At 47.3% G+C, this 14601-nt stretch overlaps 1 protein-coding gene across 2 annotated transcripts in view; it reads left to right on the forward strand.

Moving 5' to 3' along the window:
* NRP2 (neuropilin 2) overlaps positions 1-14601 on the forward strand; it is a 292663-nt gene that overhangs the window by 120846 nt on the left and 157216 nt on the right. For both annotated transcript variants that reach the window (XM_015416007.1, XM_015416008.1), the window contains exons 4-7: positions 5206-5436; positions 7157-7312; positions 9025-9194; positions 11785-11940. In XM_015416007.1, coding sequence (XP_015271493.1) covers positions 5206-5436; positions 7157-7312; positions 9025-9194; positions 11785-11940 — 713 coding nt within the window. The remainder of the gene's footprint in view (positions 1-5205; positions 5437-7156; positions 7313-9024; positions 9195-11784; positions 11941-14601) is intronic.

Here is a 14601-nt window from a genome sequence, read left to right on the forward strand (position 1 = left end):
GGTGGGCTATAAATTAAAATAAATAAATAAATAAATAAATAAATAAACAAACAAAAGAATTCGGGTTGTTGCTGAAGCCCTCAGATTTAAGATGTCCGGGTAGGCCAACAGGTACCCTGCCACGTGCTACAACAGGACTGTTGCTATGTGGAAGTAGCCATGTCTTGGCTGAATGGGAAGACTCAGCTTCAAATTTTCACTCAGCCATGGAGTTCATTGGTTGACCTTAGGCCTAGGTCTCTCTTCCAAAGCTGTCCTGAGCTCTGTGGAGGGAGGGCGTGATACAGACAAAATGGAGTTATAAAGTAGATTCACCAGGTATGGCAATTGGCTCCTTTCCTGTCTCGCCCTGACCTAGCCACAGTACTCCATGCAATGCTCACCTCCAAATTAGACTGCTGTAACTTGCTGTACACCGGCCTACCTTTGAGGCTGACCCAGAAGCTCCGGCTGATCTAGAATGTGGCGGAGCATGTCCTGATGGGAACATCACAGACAGCACATATTCAACTGGCTTCTAGTAGAATGCCAAGTCAAGTTCAAGGTCTTGGTATCAACCTTCAGGGCCTTGAGTGTTCTGGGACCAACATATCTACGGGGCTGTCTCCTCCACTATGTCCCTGGAAGAGCATTGCACTCTGCAGATAACAACTTATTGGTGATCTCTATCCCCAAAGAAGTCCAGCTGTCCCTGACCAGGGCCAGGTCCTTTTCGGTCCTGGCCCCAACCTGGTGGAACTCTCTGCCTACTACAGTCCTCTGCGGGACCTCATGCAATTCTGCAGGGCCTGTAAGGCAGAGATGTTCCGCCAGGCTTTTGCTTAGGGACAGCGACGGTTTTCCAATGTGGCTGGCACCCATCCCCCCCCAACCTGATGCCATCTTAAATTTCAATTTGTTTTTAAATTGGTTTAATGTAATCAATTTTATATTTGATGTTTTTATATTGTATCTAAGGCTTAATGCCATACTGTAAATCGCCCAGATTCTGGCGCCAGTTGGGATGGGGCGATCAATACGTCTAATAAATAGCAACAACAACATATAATATCTACACACCGGGTTTTTTCAGTCACTTTCCGAATAATCTGAAACACAAAACGTTCCTCTTTTCCTCCCCTGAGTGCTGCACACTCAGTGGATGTTTTTATGGAAAATCTGTGATTACCCAAGATGCCTTTCCTGGTTCAGTCTCCAACAAGGTATATGTGAAATTAAGGATTTTTGGGGGGGAGGGCCCTTGGTGGTCATCACTTTCCATTTGGCAGTGGAAAGTGCCGTCAAGTCCCAGCTCACGTATGGCGACCCTGTAGGGTTTTCAAGGCAAGAAACATTCAGAGGTGGTTTGCCATTACTTACCTCCACATCATGAGCCTGGTATTTCTTGGAGGTCTCCCATCCAAATACTAGCCAGGGCTGACCCCACTTAGCTTCCAAGATCTGACGAGATCAGGCCAGCCTGGGCTACCCAGGTGAGGACCACTTGCTATTTACTTACACTGGATTTCATTGGCCATTTTGTTGATGAGTTTGGACCAGGTTTCTTTGAAGTTCTTTATAGTCTGCCTGAGTTTTCACCCTCCTGAATAATTTGGTGCCTTCTACAAACTTGGCTACATGATTCCTCACCCCAGACAATTTACGAATAGGTTTCAAAAGCATCAGTACCAACGCAGATCCTTGGGGGAATCTCACAGATCACTTCCCTCTGTTGTGAGAATTATCCATTTACTCCTACCATCTGCTTCCTATTCTTCAACCATTTATCAATACATGCAAGAGCCCATCCTCTTGTCCCATGATTGTGAAGTTTTCTCAGGAGCTTTTGGTGAACAACTATATCAGAAGCTTCTTAGAAGTTCGAACACATAGTCTTGTATTCACATATTCGTTGATCCTCTCTCAAAGATCTCCAAAAGAAGGTGGCAAAACAGGACTACCCTTTGCAGAAGCCTTGCAGATCCTTCCTCAGCAAGGCTTGTTCTATCTCAAGGCAAGAGATAAGCAAAAATTGCGGTTGTGTACCGAGACAATCCACATTTTGCTCCAGTAAATGGTGAATTCAATGGAATAACTATTTTTCATATTTCTGGTTTTGGATCTCTGGCAAAAAAAAATTTTGTTTTGAATATTCATACTTTTTCTGGCCCTATTCCTGGGCGTCCATGTTGTCTCACACAACAGCATAGGGTACAGCAAGTACCCTGTGTACCATTCTAGCCCACATCTCCTATATGAGCAGAAAGACGACTCGCACCCTTAGTTTTGGCAATAGCATAAAAGCTAGTCATTCTAGGGGCCATTTTGCAGCCAACAATGGATAGGGCAGTATGTACACTCCCAACTGTGCAGGAGTGAAAACAAAAAAGAACAGAAGGCAGTACTGAATGTGGAATCTGGCTTTCCAAGAACTTCAGCTTGGAGACTCACTGCCAGTCTGAGTAGACAGTATTAACTTTGATGGACCAATGGCCCTAGAATGACTAGCCTTCATGCTATTGCCCAAATTAAGGGTGTGAGCTGTCTTTCTGCTCATATAGGAGACGAGGCAGAAGTGGGCTAGAATGGTACACAGGGTAGAATGGTACCCTATGCCGTTGTGTGAGACAACATGGACTCCCTGGAATAGGGCCAGAAAAAGTGTGAATATTCCAAAATCTTTTTTTTGCCAGAGATAAATCTGAATGTTTCTTTCTTCAAAGCTGCTGGATGAGGCTGCAGTTCTCAGGAAGTTCCTTGCAATACAAAGCCCACATTCCGTTTCTAGTGTTCAAGGCAAAATGTGATGGCAGAACTAAAATTTCAGTTTGCTGTCAGATTCCAACATGGTGGAGAATTCCTTGATGGACTGGTGTGTGTGGGGAGTTCATAAGAACCCCTTGCTTTCTGACTGAGCAGGTTCCCCAAAATCTGTAGTGCCTGACCTACCTCTCTATTTTTTCATTAGGACCGATTTCACACAAGAGCTGCGCCGCCATCGCGCCTCCTTTTGCCCCGCTTCGATTGGTCAATTTCCCACTCGAAGCCGTGTGGCTGCATTTTGACCTGCAGGTCAAAATGCAGCCGCGCATGACTTCGAGTGGGAAATTGACCAATAGAAGCGGGGCAAAGGGAGGCGCGACAGCAGGTGCAGCTCTTGTGTGAAATCGACCTTAGTTTAAGGCAGGGCTCCCCAGTGGAACCCACTGACACCTTTCCTCATGCTGGCCAAGTGTTTTTTGGAAAGTGGGTGAGGTCACGTGGGGCTTTTGCCCAGCAGGGCTTCTGATTGACCACTGGAGATCTGACTGTCAAAACTGAAGATCAGCTGTACGTGTGCAAGAAAATATTTTTAAGCAATATGTTTGTTTTAAAAGGCATCTGGTTAAGCAGATCTTCTGCCTGAAATGCTGAAGTATTACTATCAGAATTATGTATAACCTCACTTCCTGTCATTTTGTGGTTGGCTCTGCCTCCTTCAGCAGCCATTTTGTGGTTGCACCCTCCACCCCATTTCAGAATTCCAAAGGTGCCCGCAGGCTCAAAAAGATTTGTGGATCCCTGGGTTAGGGGTTTTTTTTGGTTTTTGTTTTTGCTTTTTTGTAAAGGGGGGGGTTGTTTTTGAGGCCACTGAATATCATCAGTGCAGAGTGTTTCCTGCCTTGTGTGCTGTGATGCTCAGGAGAAAGGTGGGCATATAAATATTTTAAGTAAATGAAGTCATGACAGCTGGTTCTTTGCTGACACTGAAAGGGAATAACAAATCCTTTTTTCCTGGGTAGCATTTGCCTCAAATGTGCAATGGTGCATGCATTACTCAGGACTGTGGTTCACTCCTAAAATGGCAACATGGGTCCTCATGTGACTGTGAACTTTGTGCACCTTTAATTTTACTCCAGAAAGCAAAGAAAGGGGTGAATCTTCGCAACCCCTTGTTATATTTGCATATTGTGATGTATTGTACCCCAAGGATTACAGTAAATACAGGAATACAAAATGGTGTGGATTTCATTGCTAAGAACACTTATCTCTGGCTTGCACATTCAGAATATATAGGGCTCTTCCATTCTGTATTCGTTGTTAAGTGTCTTTAAATGAAAGGAGAGCGGGAAGAAGCCAGTTACTTGAGGTCTCTTGTGTTGGCAAATTCAGTGATTTGTTTTTAGAGGCATATACCTGTGCCAGTCAATTTAGGCCTACAGTTCCAGGTCATTCAATTAAGTCCCACTCATTTTTGAAGTCATCTGATTAAATAAATTTCCATAGCCATTAGTATAACATCATCATTTATTTTTTTCCCTCTTCCTTAAAGGGACCGGCTCTTTTTAGAAAGAACAACCAAATACCCATATACTTTTTTCTCCATCCTTTTTTGGGGGGTTGGGCAATGCATTTGAAACCTTTTCAGAATTGGTATGGTGCGTTTTCTGAACTGGTTCTGCATAATAAAAGTCAGAAGAGTTGTGGAAGTTAATTCTTTGTTACAGCAGTGGAACTGTAGGGGTCTTGTAACATTCCCTATCCCTCCCCCCTTCCCTCCCGAATGACCCGTAGAGTAGGGAATTCAATTGTTAATTGTCTGATCCCTATAGAGCAATAGTTTCAGTGGAGTCATAGCGTGAACAGAATGCAACCTCTTTCTCCCCCAGGCACCTTGGGTCGGCAAGAAACAGAGGCACTTAGCCGGCCAGGGCACAATGGAGGCCAGTGTTGGGGTCATCTCTAAATAAGTGGCAATATTGTCTGCCCTGCTGGCTGCCAAAGCACGTTCCTTAAGGAGAGAAATAACTTACATTTCTGGTGTAAATAACATGGACGAGTAAGAAAGGCAACTCTTGTTTCTTGTCTCAACAAAATCCCGCGTGCATGCACCCTTCCTATCCCAAACATTTTTTATCCGAGCCGTTGTGACATTCGAGGCTGTTTGTGTGCGTCATTGTGTGGCTCTTAGGATGCTAGACTTCAGGTGTCACATCAGCGAGACAGCTCTGCTAATTGCCACTCTGATGGAAAATAAAATGGGGACAGTAATAATTAATAATTAATACTTTTGCAAGCCTGTAGCAATTTTCTGCATGAGGGATTTGAGTGCTTTAAAAACAATTATGAATTATGCCTCTCTGTCTGGCTACTGTTAGTGAGGCAGCTGACAATGTAGTATATTGATGTCCCATTTTTGTTTGGTTTTTTTAACTTTGAGGGGATCCCCCTTGTCTTTTGTTGCAGGTTCGGAAGATTGTTCTCGAAACTTCACCAGCTCGAACGGTACCATCGAATCCCCGGGATTTCCCGATAAGTATCCTCATAATTTGGACTGCACTTTCACCATCATGGCTAAGCCAAAGATGGAGATCATCCTTCAATTTCTAACCTTCGACCTCGAAAATGACCCTTTGCAAGTCGGGGAGGGAGACTGCAAGTATGATTGGCTGGACATCTGGGACGGTATCCCTCAAGGTAAGGATGAAAGCGGTATATCTTTTCTTTTTTTAAAAAAATCTTGAACATGGTCCACATAATAATGTTGATGAGGGCCAATCAAATGACATATAAGAGTATGTGCAAACTTTTGAGTTCTCTGAAACTCTTCTTCAGGTTGGACGTTACCTAAATAAATAAATAAAGTGTGTTTAACAAGACAAAGGAAAGTTCCTCAGAACATGATGGAGAGTCCTGGGCAGGCTACTTCAAAGGGTACTGGCTTCTCTCAGAGCTCTCTCAGTCCCAGGGCTATTTTTGGGCAGGAACGCACAGGAACGGAGTTCCGGCTGGCTCCCGAGTTGGCCACGCCCAGCAGGAACTCATTAGCATAATAGGCCACACCCAACAGCAGGAACTCATTAGGATTGGCTACATTAGGGGTGTGTGGCCTAACATGCAAAGGAGTTCCTGCTACAAAAATGCCCTGGGTTTTGACAACAAACAAGGTAAACAGAATAAGAAGCAAAAGGTGGGTGTGGCTGGATAACCACACTTCTGGTAACATGGGGGTGCGGCCTAATGTGCTAATGAGCTGTGCTGTCAGGGGTGTGGCCCAATATGCTAATGAGTGTCTGCTGTTGGGTGTGGCCTATTATGCTAATGAGTTCCTGCTGGGCTTTTTCTACAAAAAGAGCCCTGCTCAGCCCCACCTACCTCACAGGGTGTCTGTTGTGGGAAGGGGAAGGAAAAGGAGTTTGTAAGCCCCTCTGAGATTATAAACCAGATCATGGACGTGAAAATCGGAACCTTTTGAGTCGCTGGACTGTTCTGATCGTTCCTAGATTTCTTAAATTTAAATGTATTTGATACAGGGAGACCTAGCAGATGGTTTTATACATCTTATTGACCCCAGTTTTTTGAAGAAGCAGCTGGGAAGCATTATCAGTCCATCAGTAAGGCAACCCTAATTCCTTATGGCCCCTTATGCCAATGAGAGGAGAAATGTGTTAGAAACAGGAATGGCCCTGGAATTGTCAGTGGCGGTTGCCTGCTGCGTGCTGCAGCGGATAAGAACAACCTGCTGGGGACCAGACAGGGAAGCTTTACAAAAGTTGGCTCTCTAGTCCTTTGCAGCCGGTGGGTGGACAGGCTGGTCAAATTCTTTGTAGTCTGGCAAGATTTGGTGGACGTATTTTTAAGGCTGCTCACCGGCATCTTCAAGCAGCGGCTGGATGAACACTTGCCAGGGATGCTTTAGGTTGTTTCAGGGGGTTTGACTAGATGGCCTCTGTGGCCCCTTCCAACCAGTGTTCCCTCTAAGCTGAGTCAGTGTGAGCCAGCTCACAGTTTTTTTAGCCTCCGGCTCGCACATTTTTGTCTTCGCTCAGGAAGGGATGGCTCCAGAGCAAACTAATTTCTGCAGTGGCCAAATCGCTCGCTCACAGCTTTAACACCAGTAGCTCACAAAGTAGAATTTTTTGCTCACAAGAGTTCCACAGCTTAGAGGGAGCATGGCTTCCAACTCAATGATACTAAGCATAAATGTTTGTTTAGACAGATGTGCATTACCATACTTGCCAAAAATAGCTCTTAAAAATAAGTGATAGTTTCAGTAAACATGGTGTCTAGTCTTCCTTTCTCCCATCATGTTTTACCTGGTTAGGTATATGATTTGCTTTTTCCTTTCAATGGGCGTTGAGGATTAGTCTGTCAAAATGAACCATAAAGGAGTGTCTTCCTGTTGTTTCTGTTGCAGTTGGCCCCTTAATTGGCAGGTACTGTGGCACCAAAACCCCGTCAGAGATCCGCTCAACGACCGGCATCCTGTCGCTCACATTCCACACGGATTTGGCAGTGGCTAAAGGTGGCTTTTCGGCTCGCTATTACTTGGTTCAGCAGGAGGTGCCAGAAAGTAAGTTGGCAGGTTGTGCGGTCTGCATTTCCAAATCCACATTTCCAAGTCTACATATAAACTAAGCTTGTTAGTCCTGTTTGGTCCTTGAATCTGTTAAACATCTTCATTATATTGTATGCTAATTTGCTGCTCACTCTCTCCCTATATGCATGGACTGGTAACTTCCATTTCATTGTATCTGAAGAAGTATGCGTGCACACGAAAGCTTATACCGTGAATAAAACTTGGTTGGTCTTAAAGGTGCCACTGGACTAAAACTTTGTTCTGCTGCTTCAGACCAGCACGGCTGCCCACGTGTATCATTCTTCGGTGGAGACATTGAATGTATCAGAGAGACGTGTTCGAGATACTTTTCTCCCTGAATACCCCAGTCTCTTAATGCAAGTACACAAATCAAGAAGACGCAACCGAGTATTTTTGAGGGCACTGCAGAAATGTAGAAAATTAAAAGTTTGAAATCTTATAGCGTGTTCAGCATGTTTTTTCAGCGTTCAAGTTCCAGGATCATAGAACAGAAATTAGTTTGAGGGGTATAGTCTATGGGTGGGCACTTAAATCTATGTTAAGAATATAGGAAGAGCCCTCCTGGATCAGACCAGTGGTCTGTCCAACCCAACCTGTTTCACACAGTGGCCAATCAGTGCCCCAGGTCTTCCCCTAACCATAGAATCATAGAGTTGGAAGGGACTTCCTGGGTCATCTAGTCCAACCACCTGCACAATGCAGGATATTCACAAATACCTCCCTCTCACACACACCCAGTGACCCCTGCTCCATGCCTAGAAGATGGCAAAAAAACCTCCAGGACCCCTGGCCAAACTGGCCTGGAGAAAAATTGCTTCCTGGCCCCAACATGGTGATCGGCATTTCCCTGGGCGTGTAAGAAAGGGACACAAGAACTAAGCACTGAGGCAACCCTCCCTGCCCTCCCTCTCATGATCTGCCTATGTTCACAGAATCAGCATTGCTGTCAGGTGGCTATCTAGCCTTCTGATGTTGAGCATTTACAAACTTGAAGAGTTGGAATATCACCACCATATCGTTCCTCTTTGGGATGGAAGTATATTAATATCTTCCTTTTATTTGTGATGTTTCACAAGCATAGTAAACAAAGTCAGGATGGAGCTTCCTGTCGTCCTGGAGTAGGCCTTCTGCAGTCACTCTTACAAGATGTGGGAATGGCCACTAGCCCAGATAGCTTTAAAAAAGGAATTAGCTAGGACAGTTAGATAACCCTCCAAACAGTGAAGCAGTATACTAATGAGTATGCACAGACAGTGTGAAAGTTAGTTATGCACACTACCTATATTTGCAAAATCAAGTTTTTCAGCAAGATTCTTTGATTTTAGTGCCAATTTCCTAGCCCCTTGCTAGAGTCACTATAATTCTGTTGTGACTTGACAGCACTTACGTATGTACGTTCCTGGTTCTTTGCAGGTCACCTGCGAGAGATTTCTGCAGCTTTAGAATCATCACCAATTTAGGGGTTTCATTGTGAGCTGTTTCAAACGTCATTTCTGGACATCAGCTTTTTATTGGGAGTCTTCAAAGAGAGAAATCTGCGTTCATTTCTGCAGCCACAAAGGCTTCTTTTAATAGGATGCCGGGAGTCAGTTAGTTGCAGTGGTTTTGGTCGGGAGTGGAATTCATACAGGGAGTGGTCCTGCAGAGAGATCTCTTTGCATTTTTGCTCTTTCTGCTTTCCCCAGACTTCCAGTGCAACATTCCCTTAGGGATGGAGTCTGGCCGAATCTCCAGCGAACAGATCACCGCCTCCAGTACTTACTCTGACGGCAGGTGGACCCCGCAGCAGAGCCGGCTGAATAGCGATGACAACGGGTGGACCCCCAATATCGATAACAACAAGGAGTACTTACAGGTATGATCTGCTCCAGTGGCCAGAAAGGAAGGGACGGTAACTCTCAGTTGACTAAGCAAGGAGACCGACATAATTTAGGAAGGGTGGGAAGCCATCCTATCAGGCTTAGCAACAGTTGCGTTGCCAGACAGCTGGCGCGATCTGATGTTTAAGTCTGTTTTGTCGAAAACATGGCCCGCTAGAGCCCCCAGCTAGCATTTTGTTCTGTGAAAAGATTGGCTTGGCATGGGCAGGCGTGCTGCGCATCCATGGAAGCAGTCTTGGCAGAGCGATGGTAGGGGAGAGAATGGCTTCTTTGTTTACCTTGGCAGGGGACCACCACCACTACCCTCCAGACCTTCGGGTTCCCCTCCCTCCCTCTCTCCCCCCCCTTCTCGAACCAAACAGATTATCATGCTGTTAAATTGACCCCAGAATACGAGTGCTTTGCTGTTCTTGTGGCCTGCTGGGAGCCGGCAGGGGGACCCTTGAACTGCTGTTTGGCAGAGGGAGAGCCTGACTCTGCCTCCTCCGTGAGCGGCCGAAGGCAGCACCGGCCAGACCATTAACATTCCAACAGAAGTCTCTGCTTGACCTCGGTGCCCCCATCCCCCAGACCCTGATGGGCTTTCCAGAGGGCGAAGAGGGAGAGAAGCGCTACTACTTACAAGCCCCGCAGTTGACTCTGCGGTGATCGAAGTGAACCGGACTTTCTTGCATGCGCTGGGCAGAGTACAGCTAGAATAATATTTATTCTGCTGGGGGAATTGTAACACGTACCAGCAGCTGGGAGCTCCGGCGGGAGTGCTAGAAGGAAAAAAGGCTTTAGCAGGGCCTGCTCAGAGCCAATTTGTGGTGGCCAAAGAGACGTGGGCTGAGTGGAGCTCTGTGGGGTGGCAAGTGCTAAAGGGCATTCGGCCCTGGAAGTACTAAAAGGTCATCGGCTGCAGCAGATGTCCATTTCTTCATGGGAGAGTTAAAGGCCATGACCTTTTATAATCTACATTACTAAGAGATCTCTGGAAAGCATGAACTGGACTTCATGACTTCATTGTGCTTACCAAATAAGGCATGCGTACAACCCCCCCAAACATATGTTGGCTTCGGTACCACTGCAAGCAGCACAGAATCCCCTTTTTGGTCAATACTCCATTGTTTGATTGTGCATATTGGGCTATTTGACTTCACTGTTGGGGGTAGAGTTTTGAAGTCCTTTAAGAGAAGAAGAGGAGGAGATTGGATTTATACCCCCACCCTTCACTCAGAGTCTCAGAGCGGCTTACGATCTCCTTTCCCTTCCCCTCCCCACAGCAGACATCCGGTGAAGTAGGTGGGGCTGAGAGAGCTCTTTCGAGGACTGCTCCTGAGAGAACAGCTCTGAGAGGACTTGCGACTGACCCAAGGTCACACCAACAGCTGCATGTGGAGGAGTGGGGAATCAAACCCAGTTCTCCTAGATTAGAGTCCGCTCTCCTAACCACTACATCAATCTGACTACACCGAATCACTTAATCGCTACATCAAACACACTACACCAAACTGGTTATTCAACTTAGGGTTTCTCTCTCTGTCTCTCTGTCTCTCTCTCTGTCTCTCTCTCTCTCTCTCTCTCGTATAGTTGTTTGCAAGGGAGGCTGGGCCGAAACCACATTTCCCCCCACTTGCCTTACCATAATACACTGCTAATTCTGTTGGCGTTTACTCACAGTCAACTTAGTGAAACGTCAGGGGTTCAACTCTATATGACTAATGATGCACCAGTAAAGGGATACACGGCCTTGTTTATGCTCCAGTTACTTCCATGCCGGTGCATAATATGTATTATTATTATTGTTATTGTTGTTGTTGTTGTTTGCAAGGGAGGCTGGGCCTCAAGTCGTGTCGAGCATTTTGCAAGAAAAGCCTCGTGGAGATCTTATCCCAGAGGGGTTTACAGCACGGTCCAGTGAGGCAAAGCGAGGGAGGGAAATGAGTAATCCCAAAGCACGCTGCCCTCCCTCAGTTTACGAAAACTGTAACAAAACCAGGCAGCTTCGAAAACATTTCCTTCTATGGCTCACACTGCAGCCACATCCAGGAATGTTAACTCGGCTGGTCTGGAAATTGATCCTATTAAGTTCTTATACTGGAACGGAGCTGAGACGGAACAGGCAACTCTGAGCGTGGCCAGTGGCAAAAGCTACAGCTGTGACACGCCGATCTGCCGCAAATGAAACACTGTTGTGCTAATTCATACCAGCTGAGCACCCCAATCCTCAGCTCTGCCTTCAGACAGCCCCTTTCTGGAGCAACTCAATGAACCAGTCCCAGAGAATGCCTTTAGCATAGCACACAATGGTTTTGCTATTATGCGCCACAGTGAGGATCGGAGACCCACCACGGGTCAGCCGGAGGGAAAGTAGAGCGATGCAGTTGTCGCAAGCTCTGCTCTGGTTGGCTTCCTGGTGCTCAGCATCTTTGGTCTGCACCCTGGTTGGGTTTGGAAGATGCTTTGAGCAAAAACGTCTAGGAAAGTACACTCAGTGTATAAAGTAAAGGGGATAACCTTCTTTTAAAAAACCCCTGTAATTCCACTTCCCATTCCCTGGTGTTTTTTTTGCTCCCCTCCCAGGTGGATCTTCGCTTCCTGACTGTGCTGACAGCCATCGCCACCCAGGGCGCCATCTCTCGAGAGACACAAAATGGCTACTACGTGCGGTCGTACAAGCTGGAGGTCAGCACGAACGGGGAGGATTGGATGATGTATCGGCATGGCAAGAACCATAAAGTAAGTGCGGGTTTCTCCCCGCCTCTCCTCCTCCCTCCCCCACCCATGCCAAATTCCAGCCTCCAAAAGATTGGAGTGGTGATGGAATGGAAGGCTTTAAATCAACTGGAGCCCCATCATAAAGCAGATTTGGGGAGCTTTCTTTGGTGGTTGTCGATGCGGTTTGCTGCCAAGAGGCAAAACTCAAAGACCGATTTCCCACAAGCAGCTGAGCCGCCCTCGCTCTTCCCTTTCCCCAGTCTGTATGTGTCAATTTCCCACTATTTGCTGCGTGGCTGCATTTTGATCCGCAGCTTCGCCCGATTTCGCCCGCGTTTTCTCGATCCTGCTTTTTGAGGATCCAGAAGATGCGGACGAAATCGGGTAAAGCCACGGGTCAAAATGCGGCCACGCAGCAAGTAGTGGGAAATTGATGCATACAATCGGGGGAAAGGGGAGGGTGGCGCAGCTGCTTGTGGGAAATCGGTCTTTGAGTTTTGCCTCTTGGCGGCAAACCGCGTCAACAACCACCAGAGAAAGCTCCCCAAATCTGCTTTATGATGGGTTAGTGGGAACTTGATGCATACAATCGGGGGAAAGGGGAGGGTGGCGCAGCTGCTTGTGGGAAATTGGTCAACGTTTTTTCTCCCCAAAAGAACAAACTTAGAGTCCAGTGTGGCACCTTTAAGACCAACAAAGTTTTATTCAAGGTATGAGCTTTCGTGTGCAAGGCACACTTGAAATATTTGCCGTGCACACGAAAGCTCATACCTTGGTCTTAAGGCTGTTACTGGACTCTAACACGGCTGACCACCTGGATCTATTTTCTCCCCGAGTCATCTTTCTTTTGAGAGATGAGGAAGCCAGTGTTCCTGGTAAAACCCAGCCTCTGTTGTGCCTTCCTCTCAGCGGAGTGTCTGCGATATGTTCCTCGACTGCAAATGAAGGAGAAAATGCTTTTGCAGCCCTATGGGGCGTGTGTGTTTGCCCCCCCCCACCCCATACAAGATTCATTGAGCATTTATAGCCTGAGCCCCATCCCCATGCTGGGTTAACAATCACAAAACCACACGAAGCTGCAGTTCAGGAGTTATTGAGGCTCGGAAAATGAAAGGGCACAAATCCTGAGCGGAGATCACAACGTCCTAGAGAATAAAGCCCGGCGATAAATAACGAGGCGCAATTTGGTTTGTCACGGATGGGGGGGGACCCGTAGCCGCAGTGGCGGTTGGCGGTGATGCATCGAGCGCTCCGTGCCTGCGTCTTCTTTGTCTATAAATACAGCTGTGTTGACCCTTGCCGACCCCTGAACCTCAAAATACGTAGTGTGTGCTCAGCAAAGGGGGGGGGAGGGGGGCACTTGTTCCGTGCTCCGGGCAGGTGTGCGAGAGACCGCACTTGGCCGTATGGAGTGCAGCTGCGTATAATAAAGTTGTAACCACTCTTGGGAAAGGGAGGCAGCTGTCAGTCAACGCCACTTTTCTTGGGAAGGCCCTTCTGAATTGACCCCATGTGCCCTGCCTGCAGAACACTGTGGAAAAAGGAATTCTCAAACTGCCTCACGTCCAGGCGGGTGGGGAGGAGGAGGAGAACGTGCGGGAGCGAACACGGAATCTCTAAGGCAGCAGCTGTCGGCCAGGCGGGGTGATGTCTTCATCTCTCTTGCTACACCTCCCCGAAGAAGACTTTGACAGTCATACAAGAGGCTCAGCTTCCCCTTTCATTCCACTCAGTCCTTGAAATCTTCAGGGAGAGAGGAGTGGCGAATAGTCCCGTCGCAACCAAGCATTTTCAGGCTGCCCTCTCACCCCAGTTAGGGTTGACAGCCGGGGGGGGTGGGGGGCTCATGGAATTACAACTGATCTCCAGACCACAGCGATCAGTTCCCCTTGGAGGAAATAGCAACTTCAGAGGGTGGAATTTATGGCATTCACGCCCACTGAGGTCCCTCCTCATTCCAGAAGAAGGAGAAGGAGAAGGAGAAGAAGAAGAAGAAGAAGAAGAAGAAGAAGAAGAAGAAGAAGAAGAAGAAGAAGAAGAAGAAGAGGAGGAGGAGGAGGAGGAGGAGGAGGAGGAGGAGATTGGATTTATACCCCGCCCTTCACTACCCGAAGGAGTCTCAAAGCGGCTTACAGCCTCTTTTCCCTTCCCCTCCCCACAACAGACACCCTGTGAGGCAGCTGGGGCTGAGAGAGCTCTCCCGAGGACTTCCCTTGAGAGAACAGCCCTGAAAGAACTTGTGACTGACCCAAGGTCACGCCAGCAGCTGCCTGTGGAGGAGTGGGGAATCAAAGCCGGTTCTTCCAGATTAGAGTCCGCGCTCCCAACCACTACACAAAACTGGCTCTCAAGCCTGCCTTCCCTGTGCTCTACTCCCAAATCTCCATCAGTGTCTTAATCTAGACTTGGAAATCTTACACCCAGTTTGTACCTAGAGGTGGGACTTGGGAGCATGATTGGGAAGCGTTCTGTTCACCGTTGCGGGGGGAGGAGTTGAACACATGAAGCTGACTTACACTGAGTCAGACCTTCAGTCCATCAAAGGTCAGTCTGGTCTTCTCAGACCTGCAGCAGCTCTCCAGGGTCTCAGGCAGAGCTCTTTCACATCACTGACTGCCAGGTCCCTTTAAACTGGAGATGCCGGGGATTGAACCTGGGACCTTTTGCGTGCCAAGCAGATGC

The sequence above is a fragment of the Gekko japonicus genome, unplaced genomic scaffold (genome assembly GCF_001447785.1).
Source record: "Gekko japonicus isolate JY-2015 unplaced genomic scaffold, Gekko_japonicus_V1.1 scaffold123, whole genome shotgun sequence".
Classification (NCBI taxonomy): Eukaryota; Metazoa; Chordata; class Lepidosauria; order Squamata; family Gekkonidae; genus Gekko; species Gekko japonicus.